Below are 25,562 nucleotides of genomic sequence, written 5' to 3'. Positions count from 1 at the left end.
TTTAAGAAAGCCATAAAGAAAAAGGGAAAGGACCCACATGTACAAAAATATTTAAAACAGCTTCTTTTATGGTGGCTAAGAACTGGAAATTGAGAGAATGCCCATCAAATAGGGAATGGCTGAACAATGGAATTATTGTACTAAAAGGAATAAGCAGGCAGATTTCAGAAAAACCTGGACTTACATGGACTGATGCTGAGTGACATGAGCAGAACCAGGAGAGTACTGTCCACAGTAACAGTAACACTGTGTGATGATAAACTATGATAGACTTAGCTCTTCTCAGCAAGAGAATTCCAAAAGACCTGCGATGGAAAAATGCCATCTATATCCAGAGAAAGAACTATGGAGTCTGAATACAGACTGAAGCATTTTTAAATTTTTTTTCTTTCTCATTGTTTTTCCCCTTATATACTGATTCTTCTTTCACAACATGACTAATATAGAAGTATGTTTATCATGATTGTGAATGTATGCCTATATCAGATTATTTGCTATTTTGGGGGAAGGAAGGAATGAAGAAAATTCTGGAATTCAAATCTTACAAAAATGAATGTTTAAAATGATATATGTAATTATAAAAATACTATTATAAAAAAGAAATGAAAAAATGTACAGCTTCATTAATAATAAAAGCTACAAACTAATAAGTATGAGCTACCTGCCAAATGACAAAAATCATTAAAAACCCTGAAACTATTGCTTTGTGCTGTTATAGAGAAAAAAGTTATGCATTGCTGGCAAAATTGTAAACTTGTAGAATCTTTTTGAAAATATTTTGGTGATATGCAGGAAAAAGTTACAAAAATACTAACTTCAAGGTTGGAATATACCCTGTGTTTGTTTAAATTAGCAATCTCTTCAAAGATGTTTACAATAGCATTATTTGCCTTCTAAAAAAAAATCAACCTAAGTGAACAACACTCAGGGAATGATTAAATAAATTGTGGTACATCAATGTAATAGGATACTATGCTACAATTAAGATGAGAAAATATGAGCAATATAAGGAAAATGTATAAAGGCCTTTATGAAATGATATAAAAGAAACAAAAGAATCAGGGCAGCAGAGTACACACTAACTAGGAGCATATATAAGGAAAAATGAATAGGAATGAATGCACAAAGTATTCTGGGAGTGAAAGCTAAGTTATATAATTTATCGGATGAATTTCATTTATTTAAACACATTAGTTGCAATATAAACTTGGTTGACTGTATCGATGTTCATTATTACTAATAATAATTATTTAAAATTGTTTTTAAAAACAAGGAAGATAAGGAAGCTATTTGGTACTAGTAGACAACCTGAAAGAGAAAAAATAGCAGAGATTAGCAATGAACTAGATGGCAAGGCAAGGAGGAATGAAAGAAGGATAACTCAGATGCTGATATGATGGGTCCTACTGTGTCAAGGTAGAAAAAAACTGGAGAAAGATTGGGAAAAGATGTCTACACATCCTCCTAATCTTTTCCAATCGAACTGATAAAGTTGTTTAGCAGATCAAAATGTCTTTGAGTCACAGTGGCCACTCTGGATCAAGTGTGTCACCTTCTTGTAGATGGTAGTAAAACTTGGCAGAGTAGTTAAGTAAGAGATTAAGAACTCTTGAGAGCATTCATAAACCAGTGACTGGTTTGGTGAAGCTACAGACCTTCAGAAAAGACACCAGAGGAATAACAATGCTATTTAAAAATATTTAATAATTCTGGAAGTGGCAAAACAAACAAAACAAAACCAACAATAAAAACTCCAATTTTTCACCAGTGCCAAAGAAAACTAAGGGGTAGGAGTGATCTTCTCCAAGAGCAAATTAGCTTATAGGAGGTTAATCAGTTGAAAAAATTGTAACCAATTAAAAAACAATAAGGATCAGAAGGAAACTGTTTTCATGTTATATATAAACATGTGATCATTAATGTAACATATATCAATAATTTAAAAAAAAAACAAACCCAAGGAAAGGGCTACTACTATAGACTATACCAGTTTTTCTTGCTAGAGCTTAGAAAATGCATGTTTTTTGGACACATTTAATAATGGGGTCTTTTATTCTCTCACTGGTATTCAGTATTTATCTGTAACAGAAGAACTGATCTTTTCATTAGTTGAAGTATGTAATAAATTTTCTTTCCTGGACACAAGTATTTACATGTACAAAAATATAATCATGACAATGGTAAGAGATCACAGCATATAGTTTTGTGCTCCAGGGAAAAAGTACTCAGTCAATAAAACTATTAAATGACTGCTATGATAATTACACATTTATAAACAGACATACCAAAGATTATGTCAGGGACTCAGTCAAGTTTCCATGATGGCTGTGAGACTAGATGGCCCCTTTTTAAAAAAAAAAGAATCATTCCCCTACTGTCTTAAGAAATCTTTTGAAACCAGACAACTTCTTGTTATTCTCGCTGAGTAGGAACAGAAAGAGGAAAGAAATAGGAAGCCCCATGTCAGCTCATTCCTACTCTTCAACCAACAGGACTAGCAAAGAGCTGTTGTTCTGAAGAAGCAGAGCAGAGAGCCAGAGTGGTCAGTAAGACCATGAGTGGATGGCCCAGAGCAAAAGTGAATCCCTTCTTTGTGATTCCATTAGAGCTGGGGGGTGGGGGTGGGGGGAATCCCACAAGCATTTACAGTGCCAGATTTAACCCAACCCTTCTCCTGCAAATACTTCTTTTGCTTGAGCTGTTCAAGATCTGTAACCATTTTGCAAGATTGCCTTGTGTTCCAGGATGTCTGCAGGGTGTCCTGAAAAATCCTCCCTCGCTGGAAAAATACTGTATCACCCTTTCCACTTTGCAATCTGGTTCCTTACTATATTAATGAACTAACTACCTGACTCTAGAAGTATAAAGATTTATAAGGGATTGTGTCTTAGAGAGGACTGAAGGAAGGAAAATAAGAGAAATAATATTCCTTTGGAAATACATTAAATATGAAGTTCTTTATAAAAGCTAAATACAATAGAACTCCATCAAAACATAGATCATCAGAATATAGATTTGGACAGACTATGGATCAATTCATGGCCCTTGGAACCAAATTGGATGCAGTAAAAAAAAAAATCTGCTAATACACAGAGAGTCTATTTCGCAGCTATTAACACTCTTCCCCAATACCATATTATGAAGGAGGTCCACTATATCTGACCATGAGAAACACAATTAGATTACCATATGCATACACTTTGTTAACTGACTTTCCAGTTTTCAAATTACCTTGATTCAGGGTATTTGGTGAGTGTGGCCAAGCTGCTGGTATACATGTGACCCCCCACATCAATGTGGACAGGTGCATTGGATTTTGTGAGCTGTGCTGGAGTAGGAATGCCTTGATTGTTCAATGGAGATGCAGGGGATCTAGTGATCAGAGGTCTTGACATATTGGGCCGACTGTCCTACGGAGAGACAAGCAAGTTTAGACATTTTTCTTTCTTTTTATTTAATGGCAAAAAAAGAAAATATACATAACATAGTGAACGAGTCAATGATTAAAGCTGACATTCTTTATATGTTAAAATCTGAAAGCTGGTGAGTCTTTAAAATTTCACCAATTCTCATTTGTACTGTAATGAATGACAGAAAAATAAATGCTTTAACTGACAAAAGGAAGATTTTTCATATTCAATAGAGATTTGTTCTCAACTGATATTTACTTCAAATAATTTCATGAAACAGACCCATTATATTAATGAATTTAGCTTACATTTAACAATGGGTGACTTCACATGAAGAATCACTAATCACTTTAAATTAGGGGATAATCAAAGCCTAAAACAAAAAGTGCTTAAATAAAAATGTCCATGATTTCTCTTTGATATGCATTTAAAATGGATAAATATAGACTCTTTTCTGGAATTTCTTTTTGTCAAGTCAGGAGTCCAAGGAACTACTTAAGCTTTCTGAGCACTTAAAGAAAGTCTGAAAATAAAGCCAAGGGATTGTGATTTTAACCAACAACTTAGGAAATGCAAAATTAGCAAAATGTATATCACTTTTTTTTTTGCCTCTTTTGCCTATTTGCCTAACCTTATTCTTTGTGTCTTTTACCTTCAATAGTGCTGGCATGTGACATTATGAAAAAATGTTTGCTGTGAAAAACAAAACAGACTACATCTCAAATGACACATGTGTCCTTGTGGGGCATATGTGAGTAACTAGGGTAAATATGTAACTTCTTAAGAAAATCAAACTTCAAAAGAACAGAAGTATACACTGATGCATCAAATGTTTAGTCACATGGGAATAGATGAAATGTCATAAAGATAAACATCTTTAATTTCTGTAAGACAGGATCCAGGGCAGTGTGTTTTGGTAGCCAGAACATTTCTGGATTGCTGGGATTAAGAAAGAATATTGCTGAGACCATAAAATGTTGCTTCCTTCCCAAGTATATGAAACAAATATCTCAAATGCCTCTTGAATATTTTTCATTGCTTTTAAATACAGCACGAATTACAAAGAAAACTAAAGTTAGGTATTTGGCATATAGTTATTTGTTGAAGGGGTCCAGCACTTCAAGTCTCTATTCCAGTAATAAGTTGAAAGTATTTAATGTATACTCTCTTTAAGATAAAAGTTACAAATACAGTCACAGACTTATAAAAGAGACTATTAAAAGAACCTATTCTTTGGAATAGGCAGACAATGTGGGTCAAATACAGTGATAAGGTATAATGAAAGACTAAGAAATACTTTTGATAGGGATCTTGGGGGGGGAGTCATCTTGCTTTTGTTCATAAACGCAGTGTGATAAAATATAAATTTGCAAAACATCATATGTTTTATGATCTGGAACTGCTGTAGGAACTACCTGGGGCACAACTGCTGGAATACTTAGCATTAACCACATGTCCAGGCATGATGCAGAATACACATGCTTCTTAGAATGCTCAGCCTCTCCTATGATTGGAGTAGTGATTAGGCTTTTTGTACACACGGTTTACCATCTGTGTTCTATATGCTATATTGAAGAGAGCCAACGAGTAGTAAAAGAAGAGGAATTAATGAGGTGGTGGGCTAAGAGGAAATATGAAACAAAGATACAAAATTGGTAGAAAATGTAAAAATAAACAACTAAAGAAAAGAAACACAAAGAGAAAAATAGCATTTGGAAAATGTTTTAAATTTTTTTCTTCTTAAAATGGAAACATAAAACATATGCTACCTTACTTCCTCTTAGAGAATGATTTTGTGGTTGAGAAACACACACACACACACACACACACACACACACACACACACACACGTTACGACTGAACACATCACAGCACCATGGAGTCTGTAATAGTTTTTCAATTGGACACATTCTATATCCTGCCGGAGGGTGCTCAGGAGAAAATGAACAGATTTGCAGGGTTAATATTGTAGTTAGACTGTGACCTCATTCACTGGAGCTATAACACTGCAATGACTGTATAGATAGAAGGAGAAGAATTTAAAGCTTAACAGATCACCTGAGGGGTTCCAGATTTCTTGGGGTATATGTCATTTAGACTGTAAATCATACATATACAGAAGCTTCAAAGTCTAAAATTAGACCAGTGCTTCCCCCAAAAGCACTAATTCCTAAGGTTAACCTGTAAGTTCCATATTGGCTACAGATCCTGATGGGGCAAAACCAGGCTTCTCCCATCTGCTATGTCCCTAATCTCTCTCTTTTGTCTCTTTATCCTCTGACCTAATGCTTTAGGACTTGGGTCCCTCCCAGGCTAAAATGATAACAGCTCAAAAGGCCTAAAATTGTACTCTTCTTAGAGATTCTTGTATTTTGCTAGTGGACTCTCCAGTGGTCACATTTCAGGCATGATGGGGGAATGAGGTAATTAGAGTATATGGCTGCTTCCCCTACAAGTCAACCTTGGCAGTAGAGACTTGTGGAGCCCATACAGCTGTCTGTTGATGGCAATCACAGGTTTAATTACCCCACTTTTTTTTCCCCTTTGTCTAGTCTTCCCATTCTACTCATCCCCATTACCATCCCATGCTGCATGAATGAACAAAAATCATTTGAAACAGGAAAATCATCCAAAGATATAGACTATACTGGCCAGTAAGAATGTGGATCCATCAACACTACTAGAAAAAAATAACTCAAAGCACACTTCTGCCAGATTGGTAGTGGGTCAGAACATTTCTGATAGTTTTTTCCTCACTCCTAGGAATACCTAGGAAAAGGTATTACTATCGGGTCCCTTGGGAATGTTGCAGGAAGGCTGATAATAACATTTAAACTTCCCAAGTGGTTGTGAGGATGGAATGAGATAATATTTGTAAAGCGTTTTTACAAATCTTAGAGCATTATATAAATGTTAGTTATCACCATCATCATTATTTTGAAGTATTTTGAAAATCCCTGGTTAGATGAACAATAATTTATGTTAAAAAAAATTCTAATGTGTGTGGGGTGAACATTCAGTAGTCTCCTATCAAACTTTGCTTGAATCATTCATTTATTCCTCAATATTCAAATCAAGCTACTTGTGACTTCTGAAAGAATTGAGTTAAATATATTAGAATTAAGATCTAAAAAATTATATTTATGTAGCACTTTATCAAGACTCAGAGATGTTGAAATTGCTTATGATCACACATCTAGTAAAAGTTGATGTTGGAATTCAAAGCTATGTCTCTTCCCTTAATCCCAAACCTTTAAAAACACTGAAAAGGAAAAAAACAAACTTTTGCTTCACCTATCCAGGCTATGTTAATTCTGTCTGCTGTTTCATAGTCAAATTATTAGAAAAAGTTGTCTAATCTTATCTCTGCTTCCCCACTTCTCATATTTTCTATCCCTTTTAATTTGGCTTCAAACCTCACTACTCAGTTGAAACTGCTCTCTCTAAGGTTACCAATAATCTCTCTCTTTTTAAAAAAAAAATCAATTTTATTTTATTTTCATGAAGATCTGCATTCTTTCCCCTCTGCTTCCCATTTTCATCCTTATTTAACAGAGAAAGTAAAAGCAAAATAAAATCCTGTTGCAAACATGTTGGGTCCCCCCACCCCAAAAATATATTGCCAAGCAAAATAATAACTACCTCCCCCAAAATTATGTCAACCCATATTCTGAGTCCTTCAAAAGAGTTCTTTCAAGAACTGGGCAACATGTTCATCATGAGTCCTCTGGAATTGTGGTTGGTCACTGTAACCAACAATCTCTTGATGGTTAAATGTATGCCTTCTTACACCCAACCCTTTTGTTTTCTAAGACATTCTTTTCTTCTTTGGCTTGGAAGAGACTGCTCTCTCGGTTCTGTTCCTGTTTGACCATTCCTTGACCTCCTTTGTTTCCCACTACAGAATCTGTCCTAGGTTCCTTCTCTTCCCTTGTCTCTCTGTCTCTCTGTTTCTCTCTCTCTGTCTCTCTCTCCCCCTCTTTCCTCAGTCTTTTTTGGTTATTTCATCAATACTAAGTGATTCATTTACGTCCATGGAAATAACTCCCATATCCGTATCTCTTATCCTTCTCTTTTTCCTGAGCTCCAGTATTAACTTACCGCTACACACCTCTCTATCTGAATGTTCCATTTATAGTTTTGTTGCTGAGTTTTTTCGGTGTGTCTAACTCTTCCTAATCTTACTTGGGGTTTTCTTGGTAGAGATACTGAACTGGTTTGCCATTGCCTTTTTCTTTTTTCTTTCATTTTTTTTTTTTAAGGTTCTTGCAAGGCAAATGGGGTTAAGTGCCTTGCCCAAGGCCACACAGCTAGGTAATTATTAAGTGTCTGAGGCAGGATTTGAATTCAGGTACTCCTGACTCCAGGGCCGGTGCTCTATCCACTGCACCACCTAGCTGCCCTGCCATTGCCTTTTTCAACTCTTTTACAGATAAGGAAATGCAGCAAACAGGGTTTAGTGACTTGCCTAGAGTCACAAAACTATTAAGTATCTGAGGTTGGATTTGGAACTATGTTCCATAGGCATCCCAAATTCAACTTGTCTCAAATAGAACTCATCTTAATATATAAACCAGGGGTTATCAATTTCTTTGTATGTCAAAGACCCTTTTGGCAGTCTGATGAAACCTATGAACCACTTCTCAGAATGTTCTTAAATGAATAAAACAATATACATTTAAATTATAAAGGAAATCAATTCTATTAAAATACATTTATCAAGTTTACAGATAACCCCTCTTCACCTCCAGGGTTAAAATCCCTAACGTAGGGGTGACTAGGTGGTGCAGTGGATAAAGCACTGGCCTTGGAGTCAGTAGTACCTGGGTTCAAATTCAGTCTCAGACACTTAGTAATTACCTAGCTGTGTGGCCTTGGGCAAGCCACTTAACCCCATTTGCCTTGCAAAAACCTAAAAAATAAAAATAAATAAATAAAAAGATTTCCCCCATCTGGTGCCAATCTACCTTCCAAGGTTAATTTCATATTATTTCCCTTCTCCTTCACATACTTTATGTTTTAGTCAAACTGGCCGATTTGCCATTTCTCAAAGTTAGCATTCTACCTCTTGGACTCATGAAGGTTATCCCATATACTCTATCCTTATCTTCATCTGTTAGAATCTTTAAAGGCTTCACTTCTCTCCAGAGATCTTTCCTGGACTCCCTATCAGTATTTTCTCTCTCCTCAAATTAATTTGCATCTACATAGCTGAACAAATGATATGTTTCCCCAGTAAGAGGTAAACTTCAGATGTTTCTCATTTTATCTTTATATTCTTGTTGACTAGCACTTGGAATTAGTTATAAGTGCTTAATAAAAGTTTGACTTTGATTTGTTCTTAATGCCAAGTCCTTTGCTCCCTAAATGCCATTACTCCACCTCTCAATGCTGCTTTGATATGCAACTCAAATATGTACGGCTATTACAAAACATTCTCTACACCTTTGCTGAGATTATGGATTGAGATGAAAATGAAAATGAACTCAAAGTCATAAAATGGCTCTGATAAAAGCAATGGTGTTTGCTTTATGAATTATCATTTGTTTTTCTTTGTAATGTCACATTTTGTAAAAAAAAAAAAAGGGGGGGGAGGTAAGGGAAGGAGGGAAGGAGGGGATGAAGAACCCAATTTTGGCCTGCATTTCCTGGATGCTCTAAGAAACCCAGCTAAAAACAAAACAATCTCCATCAAAAAAAAAAACCCAACAAAAACCAAAAAACCAAAAACCCACAACTCTCCGGAGGGAACAGCTTCCCTGAGATTTTCATTTCTGATTGCTCCTTTATTCACAGATTGTCAGGATGATCAATTTATTTTTTTTTTAACTTCTATATATCAGACAATTTGGGATTGAAAAAACTTTGTAGTTTTGCACATTCATCTCAACTGCCCAATACTAATGATTTTCTGATGGCAGGATCCTGGAAGGGATTTGGCTTTAGGCACCTTTCAAATGAATCTGATGAAAACTCTAGTTCCTAAGTCTAACCTTGCTGTATACTATGGAAATGGGAGCCTGGGGAGCAATGCCTAGGACTAAATGAGATGAAGTTTCAGCTGAAAATGGTAATGACTTTATTTGCTGGGGATATATGCCATGTCAAGTTTCACTATTATGGTGGACTACTAACTACTTCACTGTGAAAATAAGCTGACTCTTTAGTTGTCCTGAGACTTTCATTTCAACAGAGAAATTTTATTAACATATTGAAACAATTTTCACAAAATTTAGCTAGGGTAGGCATCCGTAAAAATATACTGTGAGTGTATCATCAATACCTCAGTAATTTGGAATGATTAAGAACAGGGCTCTTTTGGTGAAATGAATTTCCTAGTTAACTGATGGTCAAATCCACATATGCAAATCCTTCTCTGAGGCCAGGATGCTCATGCAAGGAGGTTAAAACTGTATTATTTCCCTTGGGAATGTTCTGTCCATGGGGCAGTAAAAGTGTCTTGGCTGACCTTTCACTTAGGCATTCTTAGAAATATTGCACTTTTTTTTTTTACCTACCACAAATCTTTAGTGTGGTAGCAAGACAACAAACTGCAATGTCAACAAATTTTAAAAGAGGTCTTATAAAAGTACAAAGTAAAAGTGTTCTCTGATGATTTTAGCTAAGCAGAATATGCCTGGGGGAAAAATAAAATCATTCCCTAACATTTCATACAAGGAAAGCAACAAAAACTTCCCAAGTCCCTTTAGTATAAGTACAGTAACCTATCACTTATTTGGAGATAAGTTAACCAGCAATACCATTTATTTAAACATAGAAAAGAACCAGAAGGAAGCAAGAAAGGTTTCAGAGAAGTCAAAGCAAATTTCAGAAGTCCTTAAATCTCATTTCTAGGAGTTGTCATTTAAAAGTCCACTCAATCACTGAGACATATGCTGAGAAGAATGGAGAGTGTTGGGCTTGGAGTCAGGAAAATCTGGGTTTGAATTCCATCTGACACTTAATTCACTGTGTGACCATGGTCAAACAATTTAATTTGTCTGAACTTTGGGCTCAGGTACAACTTTTCCACTAAATTCCTAAGATCTTGATGTGTTAGCTGCAGGTGATTCCCACACCAAGAAAGTGACTGATACTCAATGGGTTATACACAATTCTAAGTCACAAAGTTTCCTATCTTCAGCATATCAGAAGCAATTAAGGAGAAGGGGAAAAGGCCCTATTAGTTGGGTTTATTTCCCATAAATACAGTAAGATATAACATCTACAATCATAGAAATCTTAAAAATCAAAAGGTAGTGCAGAGGCCATCAAATTCAATCCCTTCCTAAATCATGAATTCTCTCTAAAACAGCCCTAATTTCAGAATAACTTGGAAAGACTTTCATGAATTTATGCTGGGCAAAGTGAGCAGAACCAAGAGAACATTGTCCACATTAACAACAACATTGCATGATGATCAATTACGATACTTAATTTTTCTCAGCAATATAGTGAGCAAAGCCAATTTTAAAAGACATATGATGAAAAATGTTATCCACATCCAAAGTAAAAAAACTATGGAGTCTGAATGCAGACCAAAGCATACTATTTTCACTTTTTAAAACTAGTTTTATATTTTTTCTCTCATGTTTTTCCCCTTTTGTTCTGATTCTTGTTTCACAACATGACTAATATGGAAATGTGTTAAACAAAACTGTACATATACAATATATACCAGATTACTCACTGTCATGGGGAGGGGGAAGGGAAGAGAGAGGAAGCCAGAAAAATGTGGAATTCAAGGTCTTACAAAAAATCCATGTTGGAAACTATCTTTACATGTAATTGGAAAAACTAAAATTAAAAACTGAGAGACCAAAATAAAATAAAATAGTCCTAACTACTGATCCTCCTGCCTCCACTTGAAGACTTTCTGTTTTAGGAAACTTTTCTCTCCCTAGGCCTGAGGCCAATTCCATTTTTGGGCAGTTCTAAGTGTTCAAAAAAATTTCTTAGTTGCAATATTCATACCAGTAACAACCTCCTTCCATTGGTTCTGTTTTGTCTTCTGGGGCCAAGTATATCAAGTCTACTTGTTCTTTTACTCCATGACTATACTTCAGACACAAAGGTGTCTGCCTGTTTGGTGCCATGACAACAAGGGAGGAGGCTAACAAAAAAAGATCAAAAGAACTTAGAAACCATAGCAGTCTTGGGCTCATTTACTGTAGAGGCAGAGCCCCACACATCTCAGTGGAGACTAGAGCACTAGGATAGTACCACCCATTAATAATATTTGTAATAACATTTATAGAAATAGCACTTTACAGGTTTACAAAGTGTTTTCATTACAACCACTCCGTGTTAGCAGAACCAAGAGAACATTGTATAGAGTAACAGCAATGTTGTTTGAAGACCAATGTGAACAACAAAGCTATTCTGAGTATTATGAATACTACAATCAACTACAAAGGACGAACGAAAAAACTGATTAAATAGAAATACACATAATATAATTTTACATATATATACATCATTATATATGTGTGTATGCCAAAGGGTGACCTTTCTTGATTTGGGGTGTGAGGAAGGGAGAAAGTTCAGAACTTAAAACATAACAAAAAATAAAATTGTTTTAGAGAGAGAGAGAGAGAGAGAGAGAACCACCACTCTGTGTTGATAAGTAGTGCAAGCGTTATTGATATTTTACAGAAAAGATTACAAACTGAGATTCAGAGAGATTAAATGATTTCTTAACACAGATATAAAGTGCTAGAGCTAAGATTTGAATCTAGATTTTCTGATTTCAGTTTTCCATGTACTATCTCCCAATTATAAGCTATATCAAGAAAATGCTAAATTATATTCAATTTGTTCAGTTGTTTCAGTCATGTCTGACTCTTCATGACCCTATTTAGGGTTTTTTTCCAAAGATAATAGAATGGTTTGCCATTTCCTTCTCCAGGTCATTTTATAAATGAGGAACTAAGGCAAACAGGGTTAAATGACTTGCTCAGGGTCACACAGTAGGAAGTATTAAGGTTGGATTTGAACTCGTTTTTCTGATTCCAGCTCTGGTGCTCTATCAATAGCTGCTAATATTCAATTGTTAATGTTAAATTATATTTATTTATATACCAACATTAAATTATATTCTTCTTCTCTTAGAAAAATAGAAGCTGCCTTACTAAAATGTCATCCATATAAAATCTGACCATCCTTATCTCAATTCCCACCTCCATTGAGTGGGACCCAGATTCTAGCTAGCTACATCTTTCTTAGGGTGCTCCAGAATCCCCCTCTGGCATGTTTCAGCTAGTCTTTTAGAAAAGGGGTATTTGATAACAGAACATAACAAGAAAAATTGGGATTAAACATGCCTACAAAGGTCAGTGACACATTTTTTGAATATATATAGAATGAAAGTAGGCTTCAGCTTAGAGAACATATATGGTAGAGAGATAACTTGCAGCTCTCATTTATGAGATGTGCAGGAAATTCCTCTTAAGTTCTGTGAATGTACATTCATCTAACCTTGACTCCTGATGCAGACACTACTGCCTGCTGATATGGGGACAACAGTAGAACACTGAGAAGAAGGTGGGAGTTGCTGTACTGGAAACATGAGATTGTGTGGTATCTTTGCTAGTCTCCTGTGAGTTCTGGGTGTCCAGTTTGTCCTTGGCTACCAGTGATGCAGACTATATCCACAAGGTCTAAATTTAAATCCGGCCTCAAACACTGACTAGCTGTGTAACCATGGGCATGTTGTTTAACCAATATCCTCTGGACCTTTTGAAGCTAAGAGGGTGATCAAAGGATGGTTAGGCTCTTTGATTGGTGGGCAAGGCTTAAGCTAAGCCAAGGTCTCTCCGACTCCTACCACCTCATTCCAGTTGATTACTTTTCAGAGATATACTAGAAAAGCTAAATTCTCTAATTTTTAAAACAAGCCTTTCCTTTATCAACTCACTTAATAATTTATAGATAGTTTCTAGGAGTCTAAGCTAGTATCACAGGGTATTAAAAGAGACTTTTCATCAGGTGTCAGTTTATTCTTTAGGTTGGGATCCTGAACCTTTTCTATATCATGGACACAGTAGTTTGATGAAATCTATGGATCAATTTTTTTTTGGGGGGGGCAAGGCAATGGGTTAAGTGACTTGCCCAAGGCCACACAGCGAGGTAATTATTAAGTGTCTGAGGCTGCATTTGAACTCAGGTCCTCCTGACTCCAGGGCAGGTGCTCTATTTACTGTACCACCTAGCTGCCCCCTGGATCACTTCTCACAATCAAATTTTTAAATGTATAAAATAGTTATAATTTCAAAGGAGAGCAATTATATTAAAATATATATTGTATATAAACATAGTTATACAGTATATAAAGATACTATATTGTATTATACATACACTATATTATATAATTATACCTTTAAAATGTAGTCACATAATATATAAATAAGAGTATAACAAGTCAGTAGATCCCAAGCTAAGAACCCCTGTCCTAAGATCTTTTGATTGAATGAATGAGATATAAATTATATTCAATTTGTAAGGGCATGAGAGCTAAAAAGGGGCAGGCAGGGTAGTTTTGAACTTACCTTTACAGCAATATGTATTGTAACAAATTTTAGAATGAGGTCTATTTAAAGTGGTTAAGATTAAATACAGATTTGGCACTTAGAGAAGTAAGTTTCAGTTATCAAACCACTGTAGCTTAACATTAGAGAAATATGATCTCACATTTGAAAAATCATGTTTAATCAATTAATTGATTAATAATATTATATTATATGCCTAACAAGTTCAGTACCTCTGTGAGTTACCTGGACTACATGACCTCCCTTGTCTTTTTCATCTCTAAAGCTATGCTTCTATAAATCCTATAGAGCACTCCATTCCAAAGAGTGAAATGATCCCTGGAACGAGAGAATATTTATGCTGCCATAGCAAGAAATAAATCTTGCCACAAAATAACTAGAGAATAGGGCAATTTATAACAAGATACTAATGTGTGGTACAGTCAACAAATAGAAAAAAATTATTGAGGAGATCAAGGTGAGTTTTATTCAGGAAATGGAACTTGAGTTGAGCCTGTAAGAATGGGTTGGATTGGGATAAGCCCAGAATAACAGCCTGGGCTAAGGAAAGAAAGAAATGCTTAGAAATGTGAAAAACTAGAAATGATTGTTAAAAGAAAAACAGAAAAAAAACCTATTAGAAAGTAATTATTAATAACAATTATTGTTGTTGTAATTATAATAAATATTAATTAGAAAGTACAAGGTAACCAGGCTTGAAGAAGCAGGCATAAACAATAAATCTCAATTTGCTTTAGAAACTCTTGATTAGCAGAATAAATCTAGATTAGAAACCATTTAGCTTTCTCAAATAAATCTATAGGTTGAAACACAGGGGCATAAAACAGAAAGCATCACTAATTCTTCGTAGAGCTACGTAGGTAAAGCAATGAACTAATTCATGACCCACTTTGCCTACCCTCAATGAAAGACATGTTTCACTTGTAAATTTGGCATCATGTTAAATCTCTCACCAGATATGGACTATCCATGACGTGTTTTAGATAAATATAAATTGATACAGTTATTTGAAGAATCCCCCCCCAACTCCAGAATACCATGAAGAAAAGAATGTCAGGTAATTATATGAAGAATGATGACCTATTTGTTCATTCTCCAGAAACAAATAAACTTATAAAATTCAGGCAAAATTCTGTTACATCTTCTTTTCTGATGGAGCAAAACAAATTTTTGTAAATGTTTTCTCTATTAGTATCTCTCAGATACATTTTTGGAGACCTTTAAAATCACATGGAATGATTTCTAATATTTTAAATTTTGATATTTTATACATTTCTTAATCTGAAAAGGCAACATTAGAGAATAAATTCCACATTAAATAGCTCCTACTCAGACTTAACCAAAGCATATTCCTTCAAAAAAGGAAAATAGAATGAAAAATGTTGGTTAGAGAGAGGTGGTAATAATTCATAGACAGTTTCTCCTTTATACAAAATGCTGTCATTTTTTAATGAAGAGAGCAAAGTAGTAGAATAGAAGATTAAATGCCTTACCCAGAGTAAAAGAGCAAATTAATGTTAACCCAGAAATGAAAGGCTAGGAGGTTTGAATTTGAAATTTGCTACGACACAAAAGTATAGTTATATATTTGCTGTCCCGGTAACAATGTTATGATTTTTCCAGTCCCTTTGTACTTATTCCCCTGCATGCCCCCCATGCCAACTTTCTAATAGAACAGGAAGAGAGATCAAAATACCAATCACTAGGCTTCCTGAAGTCAATCATCTGTGGGGACTTAGGAAAGCTTTATATAATAATGCTCACTCCTATATACATTATCTTTTTGGGCTTTGAATGCTGACACTTAGCAATGTCATATTCTTCTCAAGAGGCTTTCTGATCTTGGATCTCAGAGCACATTACTCTAATTTCCAGCTTAAAAGAACCACTTTCAAACATGCTAAATATTATCATGAAAAGGGGCTTTTCAGATGCTTTGATTACTCAGTGCTTACCAGAAAAAAAAGACAACTCTGATTTGCTCTGCAATGAATCCTTATTTTACTAGATTTATTAGGAATTAGTTCAAAGGACAAATGACAGGGGAGGCTAGGTGGTGCAGTGGATAGAGCACCAGCCCTGGAGTCAGGAGTACCTGGGTTCAAATCTGGTCTCAGACACTTAGTAATTGCCTAGCTGTGTGGCCTTGGGCAAGCCACTTAACCCCATTTGCCTTGCAAAATCCCAAATACATATATATTACAAAGGGCAAATGACAGCTACCCAGGAGTGTATTTGGAACATTCAGCAAACACGCAAACATTGATAAAATTTCTCCTCTTGAAAACACTAGGCTAGATGCTGGAGGAGATAAAGATGAATGTCTGCTTTCACTCTAAAAAACATATGAAAGGGGCGGCTAGGTGGTGCAGTGGATAAAGCACCAGCCCTGGAGTCAGGAGTACCTGGGTTCAAATCCAGTCTCAGACACTTAATAATTACTTAGCTGTGTGGCCTTGGCAAGCCACTTTACCCCACTGCCTTGCAAAAAAAAAAACCTAAAAAAAAGAAAGATATGAAAGTATGTGCCCAAAGAGCCATAATACAAAAAGAACATATTTGAGGTATAAGGAAGGAAAGACTTGTATTTTATATGCTATTTGTCATACACAGAGATGATTCCACTTACCCATCATCACCAGGATGCACATTTTAATTTTTCAGGGGTGAAAGTGGTTTTGCATTGATTATTCCGTTCATGCACTTTGCACCCAGTGCAGTGTATAGTCACAAACAGTTCACAATTAACTGGTCTACAAGGGATTCTAATCCCTGACAGTGTTCACATAAGAGCTAATAAGCACACCATTGACAGTGTTTGAATTAGAAAATAAATCTGCTTTAGTAGTTTCCTGATTTTGAAATTGTATAATATGGGGTATCCCAAAATTCTTAATGCAATTTAAAACTTGAAGCTTGCTGATGCTTAAAACTCTGCTAAGAGCTTTGGGACATGCTGTATAATTTCAAGGATGAAACACTTTTTAGGGAATAATAATAATCCACATTTATAGAGTACTTTTAAGTTTTTTCCCTACAACTACCCTGGGGGAGGCAGGATAATATTATTTCCGTTTTACAGTTGAGGAAATTGAGGCTCATAAAAGTGAGGTGACTAACTCAGTGACTCACCCAGATAATAACCAGCTTTTTAAACTTCAAGTCAGAGTAAATTAAAACTCTGGAACCTCTTCTGAAATAGGTGAAAATTCCTGAACTTCTTCTTGAACGGGTATAACTGATATTTTAATATACTTTTATACAATGATTTTTAAGAATAAAATTAAGAACTTTGAGGTAGAAATAATCTATTAAAATTAAGACCTTTTAACAACCATGCTTGTCATGCACAAACATATATGTTTACAAGCAGGTAAATCTACATGATAGATATATGATCCTGCAAAGTTTACATTCAATTATTTGTTTATTCAACACTTATTATATGAATAGTACTATGTTAGTGTAAAGATACAAAGAAGGCTTTTGGCCTTATAGTTACAACCTAGTTGGGCAGACAAGTCACACACATATATAAAATTTATCAGTACAACTGATAACAGAAGGTATATAAGATTGAGCTACATTAATTCAGTTAGCATCTACTATATGCAAAATCACTATGTTAATTGGGAATACAAATTTGAATAATGTACATTGCCTATTCTAAAAATAAGACACGTTAAGAAATAAATATATAATATAAAATATGCAATAAATAGAGGCTCACAATTTAATAAGAAAATAGGTGTTAAATGTATAAGAGGTCTATTTTAAATATATGAGTGACCAAAGGATAGAGGAATTATATTTGACTTTAGAAAAATGGCTTTATGATAGAGATGGCACTTGACTTATGTTTTGAAATCTATTTAGAATTTCAACAGGTAGAGATAGTATCAATACAGAAGAAAAGGTATAGAAGCAGGAAAGCATAGAGAATATTTTGAGAAATGAAAGCAATTCAATGTAACTGTAGTGTAGTGAGCTTGGAAGGGAATGGTATGTGATAGAGGATCTAAGTGCCAAGAAGATCAATAGTTTATCTTTTATGAAGTAGGCACTGGCAAGTCATTAAATGTTTTTGAGCACAGTAGTCACATAATCACAGCTGCCAGAGTGTTAATATGGTAGTACAATATAGGATGGATTGAAGGGGAAAAGCACAAGGTGGCAAGAAAAATGGTTAGCATGCTACTGTAATTAGTCTGCATCAGAGCTTCTAAAATCAAAAGGAGTCTAAGGAAAGATTTCATGGGGTCCATGAATCTGGAAGGAGCAAAATTTGCATAATTATTTTCACTAATCTCCGATTGAAATTTAGCTGAAAACTGAAATTTTTTCTTCAGAAAAATTATTCTAATGGGTTTAGAGCTTTTACCCAACAGCCAAACAACACAAAAATGACTGAGAAGAAAAATCAAACTTATGTAGACAAAAGATAAGGACCTTAGCTGATGGAATGAATAGTGAAAAGGAAGGTTCTTTGCTCATGGTGAATGGGGAAACCATAAAATCATTAACAGAAACAGAAAAATTAGAAGTAGTGGGTTTGAAATGGACATGTGTTTATTTTTTTTTTATTTTGTTGAGTTTGAAGTTCTAGAATATCAGATTTTTTAAGTTAAAAAACACTTTTAAATGTTCTGGGATATATATGTATGTATGTGTGTATTTACATATATATCTCCAGTGAAACATTTTATAAGCCAAAGATTTCCTTTGCACTACAAAAAAATTGTCCTCTGGGGTGGCTCGGCGAGGAGCAGTGGATAGAACACTGGCCCTGGAGTCAGGAGTATCTGAGTTCAAATCTGACCTCAGACAATAATTACCTAGCTGTGTGGCCTTGGGCAAGCCACTTTAATCCCATTGCCTTGCAAAAAACCTAAAAAAAAAATTATCCTCTAGCTTATGTTTTAGAAGTTCAGAATTTTGTTTGCATTTTCTTAAAGGAGTGAAAGGAAGGGGTTTGGAATTTTATCTTGTATACATCACATATTTGTAATTAAACTTCATTCAGAGAATGATCCTAGCTACACTGCATCTAACTTTCTTAAATCTTGTATTTTCTTTTTTCTTTTATAAAAAAAAAACCTGACTATACATTCAGGGTGAAAGAACAGTGGCTCTTAATAGGTCTGATCCTTCTCTGGGCAGCCCAGGAGTTTTGACTCAATTCATTTCCTAACCCAGGCTAGTTCACCTCTCAGGTTCAGCCCACTAGAACTCACAACTCTGTAGCTCCTAAGATCCACCAGCTCAAGCCCTCCTTTTAGCTGGAATTAAGGGTTTTAAGAATCATTACTATGATTTAAAATGATAAATTTTCACTGATAAAATTTTCAAAAAAAAATTTCTATATACAATGATAAAGTCAAAATCCATGGATAGTGAGGAGACCTGAATTCTAGCCAATGCTTTTCCCTTATGACCTAGTACAATCATTTTTGACCTTTGTTCTCCTGATCTATATAAAATGGCAGAAGTAGGGGACCCTTTATGTATCAGGTCTGAAACTCTCTAACTTCAACAATAACAACAACTCAAACATTTTTCTTAAGTAATTCAGCGGGTGTTCAGGATTGAAATAGAACATGATTTTGATGAAGTGAACTGGTGAAAAAAAATCTGCATGGTTCAAAAAAAGACTGAAGGTTAAGGGAAAACAACAACAAAAACATTCAAAGTTCCTGAACAATAAGTACATGCTTCTGACCAGTTTAAAATAGAAAAGCATACAAAAAATAGTAAAGTATAAGGTGCCTGGTGACATAAAGAAATGTTTTGTTTAATAATGTAACTAAGAGACAACTACCTATCCAGAAAAATAATATTGCTTCCCTAAGAGTCTGAAAATGGCTTATCTGACTTTCTCAAGAAGTAAAACCATTCCTTTTAGCACTATAAAATGGATGATTTTATAAAATGAGCATCTGTTACAAAGAAAAATCAGTTATCTTTTTCAAATAAGCATATTGAGCAATCAAAATTAAAAAAAACAACTATTCTTTGTATTCATAAACCAGAATCAATTTATTATATGTTTTATTGATTGGCACATTAAAGGTCTATTTGTAAATGTGAAATCTGGGGCTATTTACTATCTTTAGCTTTAGAAGATGCTGATACATCATCTTTTCTCTTCCCCTTGATTTTTTGGGTCATGTTGTTGTGTGGGTACCTAACTCCTCAGTGTCAGTCTGACAGTTATCTGTAGAAGAGACCAAAGCCTTGACAGCCAGAAGCAAAATGTGGTCAGTGAACTCTGCAATGGTCAACAGTGACCTGCAGCAGAATTGTTAGTCCCAATGTCAACAAAGTAGATTTGTGACTCTGGAACTAAGATTATGGAGTACACTAGCTGGTGAAAGTGTTCTTATGCAAGAGCAGACTAGATGAGCAGATAATCATTTTAAAAAGTTTAGAAAGAAGGCAAATGAGCAATAAAGAAGGTCCTGAAAAATATACCCTCCTCAGCATTTTAATGTAGAGGCTCTGTTGCTTAGAATTTTTATACTCTAAAAGAGACAACATCATTGTTCCTGGATAAATATCTTAAATAAATATTGTACATTAGCAAGAGGGAAAATAAAACAAAACACTGAGGCAATTATTATAAGATCAACATACTGGAAAAACTGCTTTCCAAATGTGAATGCACTTGGGAAAATATATAACAATAATTATACCTGGAATTTACACGGTTTCTTATCTCTTAGGGTCTTAAAAGAATTTTGCAACATATATTACCTCATTAGTCTTTGTAAGAATTCTGTGGGGGAAGGAGTAGTCACTATACTCCTTTTGCAGGAGAGAAAACTGAGACATACACAATTTTTAAAAAGTCAGGGTAGAGCCAGAGCTTTCTAGAATATCCAGTGATTTGAATTTGAAATTCTCTTAGGGGCAGGTAAATCTTAGTTTGGGGTTTTCTGTCTTTAAGCTTATCTGGTGGTCTATGGATGCACTAGGGCTTGGATCTGACTTTGAATAACCTGGGCCTTCCACCATCTGCCTATGGGATTAGACTATGTAGTACTGGATTATTTCCCCTCAAGGATTTAAAGATGTGCCCTGAGATTTTTTTAGCATTCTTACCCAGCCCAGCTTAACTTTCTTAGATCATGATTTTAACCACGAGACACAATGTATGAGGTTGGTCCTAAATGCTACTTTCTCCAAAAAAAGAAAAATGGAAAGGATTATAGAAATAGGAGGGATAAAAGAGACCAAGAAGAAATATGAGGAGCAGTAGATCATAGATTTAGAGCTGAAAATGAGTTCAGAGATCATCTTGTCTAGAGATTCTTAACCTAGGATCTGTGAATTATTATTTAAAAAATAAATAATTTGGCTAATTGCATTCCCCATAATAGGTTTCCTTTGTAATCTAATATATTTTACTTTATGTATTTAAAAACATTATTCTGAGAGGGGGCCATGGGCTTTACCAGAAATTCCTTTGTCTGTTTCACAAAGGTTCTGGAATCCTGAAGCCTTTTTCACTTTTATCCCCTGTGCATGGTAGGTGATGTCTCTCCCCTTGGGTCTTCCAGAGAGTTCTGGAAACTGGAGATGTTTAGAAGGTGAGCCTAGTGACTTCTCTACTTCCTACAATTGCTATACTCTTTCCAGCAGGATACCCAAATGATGGTTCCCTGGCTATCATCTGACTCTGAGATGAAGGGGATAAAAGTTTATTTTTCTGAGATTTCCAGCAGTCAAATCCAGGGACAACTTTCTCACAGTAGAGCAAAAATACTCCATAAACATCTTATCACATTATTAGGATAAATTACTTTTGATTAGGCACCAATAAGGTGATATATGTTTTTTATTATATATACAATCAATAAATTATTCATTCAATTGACATCAGAAACAAAAGTATAAATATCAACATAGAAGAGTTCTAAAACTTGTTAATATTACAAGACCAGCCTATGGACCACAAGGAGTAGTGAAATGGGCCAAGGGTTGAGAATTGCTCCTTTAGGAAACCAGTAACTTGTTATGGTTGGGAAAATGGAAAATATTTTTAAGTAACTGATGATGATGAACCACTAACTAGTTCTTTTCTTCGGTGTAGAATGCAAATAACTTGTTCTAATATGGAGGTACAAGGAAGACGAACTGGGAAGGTGGGAGACTGCTAATTAAATGGTGCTGGGGTGGAACCTTCTGCACATTTTTTTCCCCCAGTAATTCTCCAGTAAATCAAAAAGGATTCAGATTGCTCAAGGTGATATTAGGTAAAAGAAAAGAAGAGAACACATCACTTGGGTAGATAAATCAAGAGTTTTTTACACAAAAGATATATTATTAAGCCAGCATCTTAAAATAAAACAAGACAAGAAAATAATTGAGGTAACTGAGGCTTTCTGGCCCTGAATTTTTTCTCTCCTTCACAGACTTTTCTTTATTCTACTAACACAAAACAGAGCTTTAAGTAGGGAGGAGTGCTTTAAGTAGGGAATGTAAGTGAGGAAAGGAGAAACAATAAACTAATCTGCAGCTGGAATTATTTGAAAACTGAGGAATACTGTAAAACAGACATGTAACTACAAGGGGAAGGTAAATAAACATGCAGGTTAAGAAGGTGGAGGAGACCTATGTGAACATTTATTTTGGAATACAAGTACTAAAATATTTTGAAATAATGTTTAAACATTTTCAAGGTACATTCTGAAATCTCACTAACCACCCACACCCATCCTGTGCCACTCTTCACAAAGTTTATTTGGCAAAGAATTATTTTAAAATGAGAAAAGAGATACAGAGGAAACTGGCTGGTTTGGGGTTTTTAAATAAGGCTTTTCTTTTTTCTTTTTCTTTTTTTTTTTGGGGGGGGAAACAATTATAACTTTTAGAAAGGACTTGCAAAATACCAAGCTATAATTAAATGTCTCTTGCATAACTTTCCTTATTTCTCCAACTCTCTAAGTTGTCTTCCAATGAATTTTGCACTGTCACATCACAATCTGCCTTATGGTATTAAAGTGTACATACCACAAGGAGGGCTAAGCAAAAGGCTCTCCCTGACCCCCACACCCGACCCATTTTTACTTGCTTTACTAAGATAGAATATAGATAAGTGAAAACAGTGGCTCATGTCTACCACAGGGAAGACCATGTGGCAAGCAAGAGCTTTGTTTCTGATTTTACCTTGGTTCTTAATGCTAACTGTTTAAGGAAAAGTTTTGGCCTGGATGGGGAGGTGGGAAACCTTTTTCTGTCAAGGGCCATTTGCAAGCTATATTTGGTCAAATATTTAACTAATTCATCCCTAAAATGCCCCTAGATTTATTGAATTTTAGGCCCCCCCCACCCCTCCCTGCCTGTGGTTGCCTTGGCAATACCCAACTAATATGGCCCATGGGCCAGAGGTTCCCCACCTCTGGACTAGATGAAGGCTTTTTTCATAAATAAAAATTGATTTACATTTTTTGCAGCTGTATTTCATTCCTACATAACTCCCTCAATGATAATAGTAGCCACCATTTATGTCATGCTTGAAGGTTTACAAAGGACTTGTAACTGTTCATTTTAATCTCACACCAACCTCTGGAGGTACATAGATACTATTTATTATCCCCATTTTTACAGATGAGTAAAGTAGAGATGTGAAGTAGATGGAGGTTAAATGACTTGTTCTAGCTCTCAAAACTAGAGCAGAAAAATCTGAATTCAGAGCTTCCCAAATCCACTTGAAGCAATCACCTAGCCATTTCGACTCACAACATGCATTCAGGCTCATCAAGAACCTGGCAACCTATAAATCATAACACCTGGCTTAAACTGCCAACCTGGCAATAGAAGTGGGCTCAAAACAATCATAAACTTGTCTCATTTGGCCAGACATCTGTCCTTTAGCTATAATACAAAATAAGCAGGGAAACTGCAATAATTTAGTTTATAATAGATGTAAGGAGTTTTAACAATTACATCAGTTTATAAGCCATCCAAACCTTTCACAGAATGTTTTTCATTAAAGAAAATCAAATTTCATGAATCAATCCAATTCTCCACTATTATTATATATCCCTCTTGGTGGCAATTTTAAATGAATGGATATTCAGATGAACCGATAGAGATAACACCAACAGCACTCAAATAATTTATACTGTATTTGTCACAATGCGATTAACAGAATTAGAAAACTTTAGGAAACTATATACAAGATTAATACTACATATCCTAAAATTATTAACCATATGACAACATTCACAAACTTAACACTATTACTAGAATTATTTTATCTGCCTAACTAATTGCTTTATTGAATCACTTTTGTCCAATTCCCAAAATAAAAATAAAATATACAGTGTTTTTCCAGTACAGTCACAATTGTGGCAATAATTATAGTAGCAAGTAAAGGAAAAAGAAGGGCGATGAAGGAAATAAATGCAATTTCATTACCAGAATTTTTTTTAATGAAGGGAAACTATTTAATTGGTAATATTAAAAATTATCATTGTTCTGTTTTTAAAACAAAAACCTGTAAAAAATCATCAAAATTCTGATCTTAATTAGCCTGTTTTAGTAAAATCTACCTATCTTCAATAGTACTGATTAGCATGAAATTGTCTTTGATTTCAAAACTGTCAGCATACTTAACTGAATTAAAATTAACTAATGTAAGATCATGTTTAAGGTAATAACTTCAATAGTAACTTCAAAAATGACTAATACTTAAAATCATTTTCAAAGTATCCTTTTTATATTATATAGAGAAAAGAATTTTAGAAGTAGAACATAACTTAGTTCAGTCCTTTCATTTTACAGAGGAGACAAAATCCAGAAATAAAGTGATTTACTTAAGGTCACTAATTAGTGCCAGAATGAGCAAAGGAATCTTGGTATTTTGATCCTTAGACAGGAGACTTTCCCCCCAAATGATGCTGACTCCCTTCATGATTCCATTTCTCTTCTCTCCTCATTACTGATCTCTACCAAAGCAAGTTGGCACCACTTAACTTCTAATACAGAGCAATGAAAAGGTTAATCCTGTGATAACCTGACCAAAAGCAGGACTTTTGTGGCTCTGAGGCCGACTCTCTCTCTGCCTCAAACCTTTTCAGTTCATCCTCTACTTAGCTGCTAAAGTTGCCTAGGTTTGACCATATCTCCTCCCTAACCAAAAAAACTCCAATGGCCTTATTACCTTTCAGATCAAACATGGTCACATTCTCAGGCTTCAAAAGCTCTTCACAACCTGTTCCCCCTCCTGTCTTCCCAGTTTTCTGACACTTGGCTACTCATTGTATGATTCAGCTACACTGGCCTGCTGGCTGTTCCTCTGAGAAGATATCTATCTTCCTGGTCTCAGTCTATTTCATTGCCTATCCCTCACTGCCCTTCCTCATCTTGCCTCCTGACTTGCTTTCTCTGACTTCCTTCAAGATAGCTGAAAACTCATCTTCGGCAAGATGTTTTTTACTTCCATGTACCCTAAATGTGGCTTGAATATACGTAGTTGTTTGCAAGGTTTCTCCCCCATTAAAATAGGAACTTGAGGGTATATAAGTGTTTAATAAATGATTTACTGATAAGCCCGTATGTAATCTCGTGAGATCAAAAAGAAATGATAAATTGTTCTTCC

The 25,562-nt window shown here is 35.1% G+C and overlaps 1 protein-coding gene across 2 annotated transcripts in view; it reads right to left on the bottom strand.

Annotated features, from left to right (window-relative positions):
- The window catches only part of KCTD1 (potassium channel tetramerization domain containing 1), a 126,641-nt gene that overhangs the window by 59,300 nt on the left and 41,779 nt on the right, over window positions 1–25,562 (bottom strand). For both annotated transcript variants that reach the window (XM_074201709.1, XM_074201708.1), the window contains exon 2: window positions 3,232–3,410. In XM_074201709.1, the coding sequence (XP_074057810.1) occupies window positions 3,232–3,395 (164 nt within the window). In that variant the 5' untranslated portion in view covers window positions 3,396–3,410. The remainder of the gene's footprint in view (window positions 1–3,231; window positions 3,411–25,562) is intronic.

Source organism: Macrotis lagotis, chromosome X (genome assembly GCF_037893015.1).
Source record: "Macrotis lagotis isolate mMagLag1 chromosome X, bilby.v1.9.chrom.fasta, whole genome shotgun sequence".
NCBI classification, from domain to species: Eukaryota; Metazoa; Chordata; class Mammalia; order Peramelemorphia; family Peramelidae; genus Macrotis; species Macrotis lagotis.
Note: the sequence above shows the minus strand (reverse complement) of the source record. Positions and strands in the feature narration are given on the sequence as shown.